Raw genomic sequence first — 19,012 nt, 5'->3', positions numbered from 1 at the left:
CAAGCTGTTTTACTAACATCAAAAAAGGACAAATGAATGTTGGAAACCCTTCGAGAAAATTCAGCAAATCTGCTTCTTATAAAATTGTTCCAATAGACATTAGAAATCAATTAATAAATATTTCCACGATTTCAATTTCCTCGGATTATTTTAAAATGTTCGAGGGGTGGGGGAACATAATATGGACACAATCTCCGATTTGAAAGTTCAAATATTTCAGATTTAAAGAAAATTTCTATCCACAATGTAATATTTTATGAACTTTATAATTATAGATGTTATCAAAACAATACTGTAAAAAAGTAAGTGAAAAGAATTATGTTATAATAATGTAAACTATAGTAATCACAATAGTAATAAAGAAATAAGATTATAAACTGAGTATTATAAATTAAATTCTATAAAGATGTAGGAATGAAAATAAACCGGATATTCGGAGCGATAATAGCTTAACAGATCATTTCTTTCTTTCTTGCTCGTCCGTCGAAGTCGACGATGACCAAGGTATCAATCAGTTCGGCGTCAGGGGTTTGTGGGTCCTGAGATGGCTGATGAGGCCAATCCGTGCTCGGCAGACTCTTCCACACTCTGGACACGTGAAGGCGGTATCGGCAGGCTGTGAACAGGCAGCTCTCTCCTTCCTCCTCTTGCGCTTCTGCTGGTCGTGTGTCATGCGTTGATTCTCTGCCCTGTCGGCTCCTAGGCTGATGACGCAACGCCAGGCCGAACGTTTAGCAGCGCGACTCTCCCAAGACTGGGGGCTGATGTCAAAGTCTTTTAGGGACGTTCTCAGACAGTCTTTATATCGTTTCTTTTGGCCCCCTGCATTCCGCTTTCCCTGGCTGAGTTCCCCATAGAAAAGTTGTTTGGGGATTCGGCTGTCGTGCATGCGATAGACATGGCCTGCCCACCGGAGCTGGGTTTTGCGGATTATGGTGGTGATGGTATGGAGCCCCGCGCGCTTCAAGACTTCTGTGTCAGGAATTCTGTCTTGCCAGCGGATGTTGAGAAGATTACGGAGGCATCTGAGGTGGAAGCCATTCAACTGTTTTTCATGTCTTTTATATGGCGTCCAAGTTTCACATACGTAGAGTAGGGTTGTCAGGACGACCGCTCGGTATACTTTCAGTTTGGTTGCGAGTGTAATGCCTCTCCTCTTCCACACATTGTCTCTAAGTCTTCCAAATGCACTGCTCGCTGTGGAGATCCTATGGTTAACCTCAATCTCAATGTTGGCGGTGCGGGAGAGGGTGCTGCCAAGGTAGGTGAATTGCTCCACAGCATGAATCTTCTGCCCTTTGACAGTGATGCCGGGTTCATGGTATGCATCTCCTGGGGCGGGTTGGTACATAACTTCTGTCTTCTTTGTACTGATGGTGAGACCAAAGTTGTCACAACTGGTGGAAAATCCGTCCATTTGACGTTGCATCTCTATCTCATTTGGGGCATTAAGGGCACAGTCATCGGCAAAGAGAAGGTCTCTGATGATGGTTTCCCTCACTTTTGTGACTGCCTGCATTCGCCTGATGTTAAACAATTCCCCGTCACATCTGTACTTGATTGCAATGCCAGAGTGACTGTCTTTGAAAGCGTCCTGGAACATGGCAGAGAAAACCATGCTGAAGAGATCATATTGCACACAGACACACACACACATAAATAAAAAAAGAGTTTTTAATATGAATACCTATATACAAAAAAAAACAACACACACACACACACACACACACACACACACACACATATATATATATATATATATACTAGACTAGACTACCTGTGACCCGTAGGGTCACTATGTTATATTAGCTATGGAATTCATGTATGAGCGTGACATTTGTGACGTAAAGAAAAGTTTTTTTTTGACATAACAGAAACATTTCTATGAAAGTATATTAAAATGAAAAATCACTGACGGATCACTCAAACATGAAAAAAAATCCTCTCTGTTCGTGTAAAGTTACGTATTTTTTCGAATAATCGCTCAAAAATCAAAACTTAAACATGATTTTCCTACGAATCGAACGCCGACGAAAGTCATTTAGCAGCAAAAACGCACATGAACCTACCGATAAGAAATATAAGAATGAAAAACCCATATTGGAATCCTTCGACCAACTTATAGAAACTTTAAATCTAATAAAAATAATTGATGAAACCTGAAGCAAAATAAATAAATAAATAAATAAATAAAATAAAATAAAGCTAATATTGAAAGATTAGTAAATGTTTCAACAAATTCACCGTTCCCACACAACTATTTTGTATCTAGAAATGTAAACAAAAAATAAAAAAGAAGGAAGGAGGGAAGGAAAGAAGGAAGGAAGGAAAAGGACGGATAGAGAGTAGTAGTAGTAGTAGTAGTAGTAGTAGTAGTAGTAAACTTGGCTTTACTACAATTGTTATGTTTGTCAACGGGTTAAAGTTGTTTAGTTGTAAGAAAATAGCGACAGTATAGTTGTAATAAAGAATAGTTGCAAAACACCCCCACTCTTCCCATGTTAAATAATAATTTCGAAATAATAACGTTAATATTTCAGTGCGCAGGTCAAAATCTGAAAAAGAAGCGATTTTTGTTTATTTGTTTACATTGTTATGGGTTAATGTTTATGTGCGCATGCGCAACCGGATGTCGTAAACCGGAAAGTAGGTTACATCACTCGTTACAATGTCATTTGAGTTTTATAATTATATATATTCTTATAAATATGTTTTTTTTTTGTATATTGATATTCCTATTAAAACCTTAGACATGTGTTCATTTGTTTTTCTCTCGTGCCTGTTATAGAGTGTGGTGTCATCGGGTCCAATGTGGAGTTAGAGGCAAACTGACTAGCAAGCAGGTTTGCCTTCTCAGTTGCCGTCAACCTCATGATTGTTTGATAGTGGAGGAATCGTTGACTGCCCATTATTTACTACACTGTTGTAGATTTTCCAAAAATCACAGGGTTCCTAATTTCTGTGCTTCGATGCGTTTTTGTGGTGGTTTCAGTGTATCGTGCCTTATCTGTCGCCATTTCTCTCTTACAATTACTTCTAGTTTATATGTACTTCTGTCTGTTTGAATTAGACTTATGTCGGTTGAATCTGTGGTACGCATGCTGTCCTTGAGTAATGGCAGCTGTACAAGTAGAAGTAAACCATTGGGGAGAGTGGAGCTTGCTATAGAATTTCCGTGTGGGAAAATGTGCTTCAATTGCAGTTTTGAACCATTCAGTGGTTTCATTTGCGCACTGTTCAGCTTGAAGAGAAAAGATATTTCCCCATTGGGCATCTCTGATGATATCTCAGATGGCTTCCCAGTCAGCCTTTTTGTAATACCTCGTTGTTTTGAGTAGTGAGTCTTCAGTTTTCGGTTGAGAATTTAGGACGATTTCTACCATTATCACAGCGTGATCAGAATTCTCGAGTGGGCTGTGGACATTTGTTGTACAATCATCGGGAACTGTGGTCAGAAATAGGTCTAGAAGTGCGGCATGTCGATCTTGCTGGTCTGGGAAATGTGTCGGAAATGTAACCATCTGTGACAAGGAATGAGGTATAGATAAGCTATGTGTTGTGCTACCAGCTGTGTAAGTAGAGAACCTAAGCCAGTTACTGTGGTGGACATTAAAGTCACCAAATACATGCACGCTAGTATCACGGGAGAGTGCTTTATCTATGCTGTCAGAAACTTTGTTTATTAGGGTAAAGCCTTGGGTCGAGAGCGGTAGAGAAAGTACAAGTAGCTAATATTATGTTGCATGTTTAGTCTGAAGCACATAAAGGCCTGTTCGTCTGATTCTAATTTAGTTTCTCTAGTCAGGGGGAGGGTGTTACGAATATAGATTCCAAACCCGTGCATATGTCTGTCTGAGTCCTTACGGCAGAGTGGGAGATAACTAGGCATGTTAAAATGGAAGAGTGTAGGTTATTTCCACTTAATGCTAAGATATTCGGGGTGTTTACTACGAGAAATGATTCAATGTCATCAAAGTTAGTCATAAGCCCGCGAATATTCGTAAATGCAAGCCTCAAGGGAGGAGGCAGGTTGTTTTTTTTAGTTTGGTCTTGGTTTAAACGTAATTTTTGATTGAACTGTCATTTCATTTAAATAAGAAAGTTGCTCTGCCTCACCCTGTATATGGGTCGTGGAATTGCGTTCTTCTGCAAAAGATCTAGCTAATTTCATATTCTTTTAAACATTCATGATGCTGGGTTTAGTAGAGCTGAGCAGGAAAGTAACGAAATACCAATGTGGCACTATCTGGCTTGGGTCGTTGAGTGCTGGGGGGGGTAGGAAGAGCATATATATATATATACATACAAACACACACACGCACATATATATATATGATTGCATCATTTAATCACATAAAATAATACACGAAGATATAATTTTATGCGTAAATTTTCAGAATTTACTTCAACAGTGTTCAATACATAGGTAGAGCTATGTAGTAAGTTATGAAACTATATATGGCAATTAAGCTACATGAGAATGAAACGCGGAATATTCTGTGTAACTTAATTTCCATGTATATTTTTATAACTTAGTATGTATATATATATATATATACATATATATATATGTATATATAGAGATAGATAGATAGATAGATAGATAGAATTATTATTGCATGTCTCCACATAAAATGTTATGAGAAGATATACTGTTTGTATTTTCAGCATTTACTCCAACAGTGCTTAATACGTGAATACAGAATCGTACTGTTTCATTCTCGTCAGGAATCGTTAGGCTCAAATACATAAAATTCGTGTTACCTGTTGTTTTTATATATGCACTTAATGTTTTGTTTAGCTAACCAATTACATTCAATTTTTTCCACCTGTGATGTAACGTGTTCATTGGCCAATGACCGTGCTTAGGTCACAAAAAGGTTTGGCTGATATTTACTTCATATTCTATTGTTTAGCTTTCTACTGTAAAGATAATTTTTACGCACACGTAATGATACATTTTTACTGAGATTTTCAATACATTAGAACCCCCGGATACGGCATTAAAAATTAAAAACAAAATACAGCACTGTATATAATACACATGTATATAATCAAATAACGTTATAACACCGTAAGGCGAGGCAAAATACCGTAACCAGGGGTCAAAAACATTGTATTCCACATCGTAATATGAAAAAAAAATGTATCCTAGGGCCACCGTATTCCGGTGTTCTACTGTAAAACGATTGATTCATTATATTCCGTGATTATCAAACGCTGAAAAATCCATTAAAATTAGTTGATTTCCTATATTTTACAGAATTTTTCAAATGAAGAGGGTATCATTTTTTTAAACTTTATATCTAATGTTAGTATTACTATTACTTTTGTTAATCTTTATAATATTAAAACAATGCGTACACAGTCATATGGGTCATCGTCATAGAACCATTATTCATGGTTTCTTTCCAATTTCGACTGAATTGTAAAATTAACTTTTATTTTCTAAATTTTCTGAATATCCTTTCGAATATGTTTTTAATTATTTTATGAATCAATTAAATACAATAATGTATTCACTAATGTACAACTGTTATATAGTGGGGTTGGCGTATCCGTAATACACAATTATCTATATAACGGGTATATATTTATATATGTGCATGTCTGGCCGTGCTGTATATATAATGGAGTTTATATATGTATGTGATTGTCCAGCAGCGTTGTGTTATCTGTGACGTATGGGTGTACATAAGTGACCATGAATGCAAGTGCGTGTATAACAGATTCAACTACAGTACATTGACGGAACAATAAACTTACGCGACAGTCTTTAACAAAATCACGAATAAGTTTCTGTAAGGATTACATCAGGCCAAAAGGTGAACATATCTTCGGCCATCGGTTGGTTTTGATTGACGGATCTGTAAAAGCTGCAAATAAGATTTATCCCTAGGAAAGACAATCGAGTGATATTTTCATGCATCTTTTATTTCCTGATGTTCACCGAAGTTAAAGTTGTATGAAATTCCTTATTTTTAGATTCTTGTTATTTCCTGCGCCCAGTGACCATTATTAGTGTACGCGATCTAATCCGGTCTGGCCCTCCTTCCCGTCTGTCCAACGCAACCTCTCTAACTGACTGTATTATATCTATATGTGTCTATATTATAATCTTCCTTCTCTGTTCGTTATCTGATGTCACCACTAAGTCATCTTTGTTTTTGTTTTGATCTATTATTTTAACTTTTAAAAATTGCAAAGTTATTATATAAATTTTTAACATAAATATTTTATCTCTTTAAAATACCTAATTCGCGTCGATAACATTCTTTTTGTCATCCAAACATTTTTCTATTCATGAACGTTCACAATCCCCATGATTAGTTACCCGGCGTTTTCCGAGAGACCAACAATATAAAATAGTGTAACATTGACCCAACGAATAACAGAGTGTCCGCTAGTGTTTTATAATATTTCTACATCTGTGCTATTATTGTTTAGTATGTTGCCAGTAAAGTATAAAAAGACGGAAAATGAAATCAAAACTTTACAAATAAAATACTAATTTGGTAAAGAGAAACACATAAATTTATATGTTTTTAAAGAGAGCCTACCTCCCTTCATTCTTATATGTTTAAGAGAAACAGCAACAATTTGTTATAGAAATTTTAGGATGAACTTTGCGAATTACAGTATGAACTATTTTTATTTTACATACTGTTTTTACTGTTCACATTCGTGTCGATTTCTTTTTTAAAGAGATTATAAACATTAGTACATATGTGACCAATAAAATATAAGAAATCATTTTCAAAGGCGAAATTTAATGTTAAGAGATTTTTCTCCAATAAATTAAAACAATATAACTTGTTATTTCGGCTGACATCGATCTTCTACAGTGAGTTATAGACATTCTTTCTTCATTGTTGAGCTATAACGACGAATAACTGTGATAGCCGATATCTCCTGATGATAATTCCTGCCGGTCGGGAGATTCGAGCATATATATATATATATATATATATATATATATATATATATATATATATATATATATATATATATATATATATTCAAAATGTGACATTATAAAATTATTTCCGCAGTCAAACAACAGCCAACAAACCGGAAATCCAAGACTCGAGTTTCGTCCTCATTTGGACTCATCAGTTAGACATATCCGAACTCAGGATTCAAAACCCGAGCTTATTGCATGCGAGACGAGTACTCCGTCTCACGATCAAACGCAACACACACAGGAAAGTCTATTAACTAACACAGCTCAAATAAACTGCACCAAAATCCGACTATGGAATGAACCCACTTCGTCTCGAAAAGGGATGTGGTCATCCAACCAAGCTATCACCCAAATCGATGCCTCAGAATTGTCAATTGCTCGCTAGGTTAGCATGGTTTTTGTTAACACAATAATCAACACTTATCAAGGCTCGAAGATCACTCGAGGATAAGGGTTAATGGGTATACATTAGTAAATGTGATTATATCCCTGAAGGCATACTGATGAGATTTTCCAAGGTGTTGGGAAGCATTTCTCCTGAAGACAACGCTTAAATAACTGTGTAAGTATGGACACTAGTTCTGGTTGAAGCTTTTTGAGCACCATAATTGGAATGCCGTCAGCGTCAGTTGCTTTATGGAATCAAGGTTTTTGATTAGCTTGGCAACATCACGTACATATATTTGTATGTCGCACATCGTGTTTTTAGATACACGAGGAAATAGTATCAAATTCCTAAAGAAACAGTAAAACAAATAACGTTTGTAAGAGTACGTTATATTATTACCTAAAATATTAAAAAATTAAAATTTTACTAGACATTGATTTAGAGTGTCGTTACAGGGGATATGGGTAATGTGTGTATATATATATATATATATATATATATATATATATATATATATATATATATATGTAAAGTGTAATTTTTTCTCGTTCTGAAAATTAAAAGCATACTTATTGCCTTTAAAAATTATTCAAACGAAATTCTAACTTTAATCAGTCATGGATAAAAGAACGACTACATGAATAAATTTATTTTCATATTCTTTTAAAAAACTGGTGTTAATTACTTATTCATTTTTATTTCCATTTAACTATTATGCTGAATTCTATTTATGCATAGTTTCTACATTCTGAATAATTGTGTTGTTGAATTTAGTATGAAAACGTTCTAGCACACACACACACACACGCATATATATATATATATATATATATATATATATATATATATATATATATATATATATATATATATATACTAGTTGTACCCGGCCAGGCGTTGTTGTGGCTCAGTTTGTTAAAATGGAACACATTCCTAAAAACAAAATTGCATTTTGCATTGTTCATTTACTTTTATTATATTTTGCATTCTTTTTTATTAAAAAAAGTTGTTTTTTTCCACAAAAAAAGATTAATTTTTTACCATAAATTGTTAGGTGAATGTTTTTTTTTTTTTTTCGGGAAAACTTGCACTTTTTTTTACAAGAAACTTGGCAGTAAACCTTTCTTTTAGAAAACGGAATTTTTATTATAAAACGAACAGACGAATGCTTTATATTAACACTGCAAATAGTTAGGTGAAAGTAGAGAAAAGTTTGATTTTTTTTCAAGAGAATGTACAAATTATTTTTGTCAACAGATGTTAAGAAAATAAACAGAAAAAATACTCCCATCATTAATTAATTAATTATGCAAAAAAAAAAAAATGCTGATTTAGTGTTTCAACATTTGAACAACGCTCGGTTGAATCTGGTGATTGCCGAATGAACCCTAACCATAATTGGAATCCGGTGGAGTGGGTCAAATTCTGCATGCGTAGCAATCTTTTTAATTTCGTCTTTTGTTCAATTTTTTGAGTGGTCTATCAGCGATTGCAAACTAACAAATTTAACCAAAATGCAAATTCAACAATTAAATAATTTTAAAAAGTGATCAGCTTCTAATACAAATCCTAGTAAATCAATCCCACTTATTGGAAACACTCAAGGGAAGGACGAAAGCATATTATTGCCAGTATGTTTGGGAGAGATTCTATTTTTCCTTTTTTTCAATATTTTAAGCAGATTTGACACTCAGCGACCAGATTTTTATGGGTCGCTAGGTTTTTAATATAATGTAAGCAGATCTAGATGTTTATAATTTATGATAAAACTTACTGAGTATGCGCTGTTTTATGGTTGTTGTAAAAATAGAACGGAAACTTAAATTTCCCTCCATTTTAATCTTTTTTTTAAATGTGCCCCCTCAAAAAACGAATATAATCAAAAGAATAACATTCAACAATTGTACTTTATATATATAAAACACAAAATATTTTTAAAAAAAAGCTATTAACGAAAGGGAAATAATTCCATTTTTAAACGAAAAAAGTCAGTTTGGTATATCTTTGTGTTATTTTTTACATAAGTCAAACTTACCGTTCACATTGGAATTGTCGACATTTATAGGTTGTCGGGTACGTTTACAACAAATAAACACTCCAATATACCCATGTTAAGAACGGCTTTTGGAATAGACACCCCTAACCTTGTCAGCATACCCGAAAACCTATAAAAGTTGACATGTGGAATGTGAACGATGAGCTGGACGTAATGTAAAAATGTACCGAATTTAAAAGCGAAGGAAATTTAAATTTCCGTTCCATTTTTACAACAACCGTAAAGCAAATTTTCCATAACTTAGTGTATTAATGTTAAGCAAAAATGATATTTAGGTTTCCTAAACTTCGGGAGATATAAAATGGTCTCATGTTGACGAAGCAATGTATTGAGAAGCGTACAGGATGGAAAATTATTAAACATTTCTCCAGCACTTTAGTGAAAATTATAATACTTAAAAAAATATTTTTAAAAAAGTTTTGAAAAAAAAACCCCCAAAAACCCACCTTTCATAAAAACAGATAAATTATTGTAAAGAAACACCCACAAACTCACCTTTCATAAAACAAATTATTAAAATAAAAAACACCCACAAACTCACTTTTAGCTAAATAAATTAATTAAAAAAAAAGCAAAAAAACAAACAAACTCGAAACTTTATTTTCATAAAAACAATAAAAAAATTCAAATGCGGTAGAGGCTCATATTATTTTTACTTTCTATGGTTTTGATATACCCGCTGTTTTATTGGTTACAAAATGGGTGACTGATTTATCAGAACGCTGTAACTAAAAAGTGAGCACCCCTTTCAAATGTCGAAATAATGATTTTTTTTTCTTTTATTTTTCATAATCTGGTTAATTAGTGTCTAATAAATAATAATACAGTGAAAAAATTTCAAAAAACCTATCAGTATAGAAGTGATGGTTGTATAACTCCACCTTGTTCAATATTATATAAAACTATGTTACGCCGAAAGTTTTACATTCTTGCGAGCAAGGAAATTATTAAACTCTTGCATATAAAAATTATGCGAAATCTGCAATTTATAAAAAGTAGAAATATTTTTGCTCTTATAATTTTTTTTTGTAAAAATATTAAATAAACAATGCTTAGTTCAATGATAATATCGGCGGTAATTCGAGAAATTAATTTTCTTCGAGTTATATGGAATTCATTAATACGGATTTTAGGGGCTTTTTTCGTAATGTTCCTGTAAAAATTATTTTATTTTTTTATTGTTACAAATTACGATGCTTTATTTATATAAAAAAAGCAAAAATAAATTCTTGCGTTTTTTTTATTTACTACGGAGTAGTAAATAAAGGTATTTTTTGTTTAAACAAAATAATACATTTTCATTAAGATTTAAATACAAAATAATTCCGCGATCATTATTTGATAAATAATGAAAATTTCATTAAAACTGGTTAATTTCCTGATTTTTGGTGAATTTTTAAATAGAGCGAGGGGTCAAAATGTTTATACCTTTTGAGCGTCGGCATTCATTTTGCCCGTAGGAAAGCGACCACATGTGGTTAATTTAAATTAAATTTCAATCACATGGTTACATTATAAATAATCACGTGATTTAATCCATTTAAAAATTACCGATTAGAATCTGATATTTTTTTAAATTAACGTGAACACTAGAATATTTCAATTAAAAGTCAAATATGAACAGGTAAAATTATAGAGGAATAAAAGGCCAATCAAATGCGGTATAGTTTGTTTAAAAAGTTACATTAAATGTAGCTTAAATTTGCAGTTAAAATTACAAGTGTGGACTTTCTTTTTGCCGCCTGTGTATATAATCTTCTTCTTATCATCATCATCATCATCATCATCATCATCATCATCATCATCATCATCATTATTAAACCTCCAAAAGAGCTACATTGTAGGCAGCTGATGATCCCTGTTTTTGATTTAACAATTTTAGTCAGGTTGTTTTTTTCATCCTTATATACTCTTTATATAGTATATAGTTGAATACTCTTTTGTAATTGTAGACTTTTTAGAAGTCGGCTTATGCAAGTGCTAAGTCTGCGGTAGTTTTTTTTTTCTGGAAATTTTAACTGCATTTTTTATTTTTATTTTACATCTTTTTTACTCAAAGCTTCCTTAGACTATACATACATACATACATACATACATACATACATACACACATACATACATACATACATACATATACAGGATGACTCCCCCAAAACGGGCCCCAACTCTAATTAGGCCCCGTTTCTTAGTGTTTTGTCCAATTGATATGAAACTTTGGTCATAACTAATTTATTATATTCAAAACATCACATGAAAACACTGGAGTCTTTGGCCTTTTTTTCCGTTGACTGTAGAAGGCTCAGAAAAACAATTGAATGTCCTCTGTTTTTCTGGGGGTGGGTTACTCTGTGTATATATATATATATATATATATATATATATATATATATATATATATATATATATATATATATTAGTGGCTTGGCAAGGACACAATCAAGCAAAAAGGGGGAAAACAAGCAAAATTCATCTCAAATCAACAAAACTAAAGCTGGCTGGCCAGGACACTGTATATACAAATATAGGCAAATTCTATCATATTTTATTGGTTTAAAAATATAGGTTCTTTTTTACCAATTGTCATAAAATTTTAACCATACAATAGTATCATAATCTTCAAAAAGCCTGTATATTTTCCTGTAGTTTTGTCTCATAGAACAAAAGATATGAACATTTTAATATTTAATTTGACTACAAGTATATATATATATATATATATATATATATATATATATATATTAAGTAATGTGATTTATAATTTAAAAATTAAAAAAAATTTTTTTAAATTTAAAAATCAAATTTTAATTAAATTAAAAATCAGTTTCATAAGAAGGAACAACAACAAAGTCAATTATCTGTACGATCGTTTCGGAAATCCGTGCTTTTTATTTATGGTATACATGAAGTCACGTAGAACAATTATACATAGTTTTTTTGGTAAGCACGGTCTCCTCATCAGCAAATTTAGGAGGATTTCTATTGAATTGAAAAGACACCAAAAATAAACCTAAAGAGATAGCGCCGATATATATATATATATATATATATATATATATATATATATATATATATATATATATATATATATATATATATATCGGCGCTATCTCTTTTTCTCTCTATCTATCAATATATATACATATAGATAGATAGATATGTATATATATATATATAATAAAAAATTACAATTAATTCACGTGAAATCACCTTTTTCTTCACCATATTCCCTCTGCTTCACTTTTTGTTATCAAGTAAGAACTTTGACTTACTTGCAGTTTCATCAAATACTTTTGTATGCAAAATCCGATCCCTCTGATGAGAAGAAAGTATTTCTTCGAAACTCCGCGGATTAAGGACTATCCGCTTATTAAGTGTTTCCTTTTCAGATTAAATATGTTTTAAACTCTTTTTCAAAGTGTTTTTAACATGTTTTATTAACTATTTGCTCATATATATATATATATATATATATATATATATATATATATATATATATATATAAGAGAAATAAAATTAAAACTGTAAGTTGAACTTTACAATCAAAATTTATTGTTCGACTGAATACTCCAAAAAGCAATTTACAAGTCCTTATTCCGCGGAGTTTCAAAGAATACTATTCTTGCTAATCTTCTCCTCAGAGGACAGAAAGAAATCAGCAAATTATATTCGTAGCAATGTTAGAATTTGCTAGTTATGGCATAAAGTTAAACCACAATTTATTGTAGTCATAAATTGCCAAGAAAAAACAAGTGGAAAAATGTTGCATATGTAAAATATATAAAAAGAAACCGTGCATAATATTTCAGCTTGCATGAAAATTGTTTCAAGGTAATTTGAAATGCAAAAATAGTTCATTAGAGAAAATGGAGTCCAAAATTAAGTCCAGTGTAATGATGCATATAGTCCATTTGGAAAGTGTTCAAAGCAGCTGAAATAATGGAAATTGTTTGTTTCGCACAGTGCAGTAAGCCAAAGCAAAAATTGATCTCCAGTAAAATGGGATCGAAAAATAAAAAGAAGATAAAAACAGCATGTCAACTTTCATCCCTTAATTAGAATTGCATCTTCGTGTGTTTAATTGTCGCTCATAAAACCGATCTGTGTGTTGTCATGGAAACGGAGTTTTGAATATATCAGTGTTGACGTTTTTCAATAAATTAACAACATTTGTTAATATTTTAATCTGATTCTATTTCCTGCTTGTATCATTCACCATGTAATTATATATTTCTTTTCAGAACAACTCATTGGTCAACTGTCACATTACGAATTGGTTATTCCGACGCTGGTCAATCGAAGGGGCGAGTTTCTTAGCTACAAATTGGAGGCTCCCGATGAAGACAACGATAACGATGAAGAACACGCGCCGCAGACGACTCACCGCAAGAAACGCTACGTCCACCATCGAACAGGCTCAGCCGATTTTCAACCACACAGCGTCTGGCAGGATTGTGTGTTTTACAAACTATCCGCTTACGGACATGACTTTAAGTTTAATCTCACCTTAAACCGGAAGTTAGTTTCTCGGAACTTCGTGGTGGAGTACTGGGATCGAAATGGGGTAAAAAGACGCCATACGAACATGCATAGGTGCCATTTTATTGGTTATAGCAGTGAACCCTACCGATCTGAAACGGCCTTAAGTAATTGCCACGGACTAGTAAGTATTCATTTTCATCCTCAGAGTAAACTTATAAGATAAAGAACAGGCAATGAAAGTGAAACCCATTTGTTTTCTAACTAAGAAATGAAATGAATACTCCCGATTACAAGAACTCACCCAAATATCAGAGAAGTATCTTATTTTAATGACATTTTTAATATTAGTTCCTTTATGAACGGGTTTTACTATAACATATTTATATTATTTCAGTTAATTATAACATATTTATATTATTTCAGTTAATTATAATATATTTATATTATTTCAGTTAATCACAACATATTCATATTATTTCAGTTAATTATAACATATTTTATTTCAGTAAATTATAACATATGTATATTATTTCAGTAAATTATAACATATGTATATTATTTCAGTAAATTATAACATATGTATATTATTTCAGTTAATTATAACATATTTATATTATTTCAGTTAATTATAACATATTTAAATTATTTCAGTTAATTATAACGTATTTATATTATTTCAGTTAATTATAACATATTTATATTATTTCAGTTAATTATAACATATTTATATTATTTCAGTAAATTATAACATATTTATATTATTTCAGTAAATTATGACATATTTATATTATTTCAGTAAATTATAACATATTCATATTACTTCAGTAAATTATAACATATTTATATTATTTAAAAAAATACAATATACAAAAAATAAAATGACTACATCCCAGATTTCATAGCAAAATCTAAATAAAAATATCGAAATAAGTTTGATATTGAATTTGGACAATATTTCCCGCTTAACTCAGTTTCCATGACAGCACACAGATTGGTTTTATGAGCGACATTGTCAACTGTCACTTCCGCCCCGCATAAACACTAACTAGTTTAACATTCATTAAAATAAAACAATAAATTAAGAAAATATACGAGAGAATAATAATAATAATAATAATAATAATAATAATAATAATAATAATAATAATAATAATAATAATGAGAAGAAGAAAGATAATAATAATAATAATAATAATAATAATAATAATAATAATAATAATAATAATAATAATAAATAAGGAAAATTATGTAACAGTAAATACAACTAACACAATGACTGGATTATAAAATTATCTAGACTTAAACATAAGTCGTAATCGCTGCTTGACAGTTTAACTAATACCACTTCCGGTTCTGTTTTTATGATATTTACCTTTCATTACGACATTCTTTAGGGTTCTTTCTTTTCAAATAAGAGATAATATTCTCGAAATATTTAAAGATTCTACTATCTCGGATATTTCAATCAGTAAATCTATATTCACTGATTTGTATTTGTGATTGTTTTTTGTTTTAAATATATAGATATATGAAGATGAAAATATATGCAATACATTCGTTCGTTTGTCGATTTTTGTTCATATGTCATTATGTGATATCAATTCAACGCCCGACTTATTGCATTGCTATTACCTTTATATATATATATAAATATATATATATATAAATATATATATATATATTGATCTGACCGAATGGTTAATTGTAGACATAGACCGATTCATACTATCTAAAAAATTCCAACAAAAACCTAACAGCCAGCCATGGTTCTCCCCAGAATATGCTGCTGCTATCGCACAAAGAAATCACTTTTTCCATAGCTACTAACGTAATAGATGCACTGCGACTAAAGTTGCTTTCAGGAACGCCAGCAACCACTGTAAAAGAGTAATAAAAATGCAAGAGAGCTATATGCTCAGTCTGTTAAATCCAAAGTAGCTGATCAGCGGCTTGGTTTCCACCAGTTTTGGCAAATAACAAATAAGATCCTGAACAGAAGTGTGCGTTCTATCTAAACCATTATCAATGGACCAGAGGTCATCTCGTCAGCACCAGACGAGGCCAAACTATTTGCAAAGGACTTTGCAGCTAATTCTACCCTATGCGACGAAGGCCATCAACTCCCCATATTTCCTCCTATAACACAGAACACGCTAGGTAACATACAAATATCTGTGCATGAGGTCGCCAAGCTAATCAAGAACCTTGGTTCCAGTAAAGCAACTGGCCCTGATGGCATCCCAGTTATAGTGTTAAAAAAGCTTCAACCAGAACTTGCTCCCATACTTACGAAACTGTTTAAGCGTTGCCTTAAGGAGAAGTGCTTTCCGACTCTCTGGAAAACCTCATCAGTATGCCCTGTATTTAAGAATTCAGGTGATAAGTCATCTCCCTCTAATTACAGACCAATAAGTCTCCTGTGTGTCATGAGTAAGTTGCTGGAATCCATATTAAATAGAGAAGTAGTCAACCACCTCAGCAGAAATAACCTTCTTAGTGACACACAATATGGTTTCCGTTCTACAAGATCTACAGCAGATGTGCTAACGGTTATATCTCACAGGATTAGTGAATCTCTCGACAAAGGCTTCTTTTCTAGGGCAATTGCTCTTGGCATATCAAAGGCCTTCGACAAGGTATGGCATAAGGGCCTACTTCACAAGATTTCCAGCTACGGTATAATTAGAAATGTTTTCTCAATCATTAAATCATTCCTCCCCGATAGGCTCATAAGAGTAGTGGTCGATGGACAAAAATCAGAGGCCTGCAGTATTAATGCTGGAGTCCTTCAAGGGTCAATCCTGGACCCAACTCTCTTCCTGATCTACATCAATGATCTCTCTAAACACATACTTAAATCATTCGTTGACATCTATGCTGATGACATGACCATCTACGGCAACACATCAAAGGCTGTAAATGACAAAGTTCTCTCTGATTCTCTCTCCTCTGATCTCGAGCGCGTGGTTCAGTGGGGGAAGACGTGGTTGGTTACCTTTAATGCATTTAAAACCAAACTCCTATCTTTACATCATCAACGCTCTGATCCCCATCTGGCATCAATTGAAATGGATGGCTCATGTTTTGACAAGCTTCTGGGTTTGTCCTTTACTCCTGATCTGAAATGGAACATGTACATCAAGTCTGTTGCCAAAGTCGCAACCAAGGTGCGACCTCTCTCCCACAGAAGAGACCTTACGATCCCATCCTTGTTTTATCGTTATTTCCATGCTAGGTGCTCGTCTGAACTCCAATCTTTGGTCCCCCCTCGCCAATCTTGCACGAAAAACACCCGTCTAGCTGAATCCACTGTGAAAAATTTCCCCCACTCTTTATCTTTGCCTAAATCAAAACGTAGATTCCATGAACAAAGCTTCTTTCTTAGAACTGCACGCCTGTGGAACTCTGTTCCGTCTGCCTGCTTCCCACCTGACTACAACCTGGATGTCTTCAAGTCCAACGTTAACAAATTCCTAATGAACCGCCCCCTTAAGTAAACACTTTATTAAATCTCCACACTAACGTACTATACTATATATATAGTCGAGTTTTATCCGAAATAATTGATTTAGTTTTCATTTATTGAAAAATCTTTGACACTAAAATTGATTTTATGTTTTTTAAATTATTTTTTTTACCTCTCTTGTGCCTTTAAAATGCAGAATTATTAATCTATTAATTAAGACACGAACCAGCGTGAATATACGCTAAGAGTAAACAATAATGCAATCTCTTATTTTACAACAAGAGAGCTTGGTGTCGTCATATAGAGTTACCAATCAATAAAAAAAAATCTGTAGTCAAGTATCGACTGAATTATTTGATTTAGTTTTAAGCTTTGCCACCAAAAGTCGTTTTATAAATGTTTTCTTTTAATCTCCGGTCGGTATCTTTAATGGATATATATATATATATATATATATATATATATATATATATATATATATATATATATATATATATATATATATATATATATTAGCAGAGAGACTCAACCTTGGTCGGGATTGAATGATGATTAACGAATGTTTCACACTCCTATATTTTTATTATCATAGAATCGGTGAAATCAATCATATTGAATTATTGCGTGCTCTAGTTGATGACCCATCACAATGAATAAGTCCACAATACATTGCAATGTACATTGCACTGCAGAGAACACACTGTTGATTTTATAAAATTATTTGTATATATAATAGCTGTAATTAAAGTTTAAAATACAAAAGTCAAGTATCATGCTTCAATTGTGCTTTAAACAGAAACATTCATCGTCACCTTACAGATGCTAAACTTCTGACTGACTAACAATATGGATTTAGACAAGCCCGTTCCACATCTGACATCCTCACTGTAATCTCTGAACGTGTATACCATTCACTGGACAAAGCGGGGGAGGGCAGAGCGGTCGCTCTAGATATATCCAAGGCTTTTGACAGGGTATGGCATGAGGGTCTCCTCAGGAAATTCAGATCATACGGAATCACTGGTAGAATACTTAACATAATTGAATCCTTCTTAGATGAGAGAAAAACCCAGGTTGTCCTCGACGGTCGTACATCTAAACAATATGATATAAATGCGGGAGTGTATCAGGGGTCTATCCTTGGGCCTCTATTGTTCCTAATATTCATTAATGACTTCCTAAAGAAACGGCAAAAACACTAGAGGATGACCTCTAATCTGTAGTGGAATGGGGACAGAAATGGATGGTTACATTCGGTGCTGCGAATACTGAGCTGGTTTCCTTCAATAATTACAAGAAACCTTCTCTGCCACCAATAGCAATGGCCAGCGACTCTTTATCTGAGCACATCTTTCAAACTGCTTGGCCTAACGTTCACAGGAAACATGAATTGGAAGAATTACATTGAAGGCATTGCCAGGGCCGCTGCGAAGAAGGTAGGCTCTCTCTACCGTGCTAGAAAACTACTAACACCCGAAAGTATCCTGTATCTCTATAAGGCCACCATTCGCCAATGTATGGAGTACTGCTGTCACATCTGGGCTGGTGCATCTGCTACTAGTCTCTCGCTCCTAGACAAGGTTCAAAAGAGAGTCGCAAATCTGATAGGTCCTGAACTGGCATCTAAGCTTTAGCCTCTGTCCCATCGACGAAACATTG

The 19,012-nt window shown here is 32.9% G+C and overlaps 1 protein-coding gene across 1 annotated transcript in view; it reads left to right on the top strand.

Moving 5' to 3' along the window:
* Positions 1-19,012, top strand: part of LOC145302307 (A disintegrin and metalloproteinase with thrombospondin motifs 6-like) — a 245,599-nt gene that overhangs the window by 60,525 nt on the left and 166,062 nt on the right. Inside the window, exon 2 of the mRNA XM_080144646.1 lies at positions 13,647-14,068. Coding sequence (XP_080000772.1) covers positions 13,647-14,068 — 422 coding nt within the window. The remainder of the gene's footprint in view (positions 1-13,646; positions 14,069-19,012) is intronic.

Source organism: Euprymna scolopes, chromosome 2 (assembly GCF_053919585.1).
Source record: "Euprymna scolopes isolate OS-2025 chromosome 2, ASM5391958v1, whole genome shotgun sequence".
Classification (NCBI taxonomy): domain Eukaryota; kingdom Metazoa; phylum Mollusca; class Cephalopoda; order Sepiida; family Sepiolidae; genus Euprymna; species Euprymna scolopes.
This window is presented reverse-complemented; position numbering and strand designations above follow the sequence as displayed.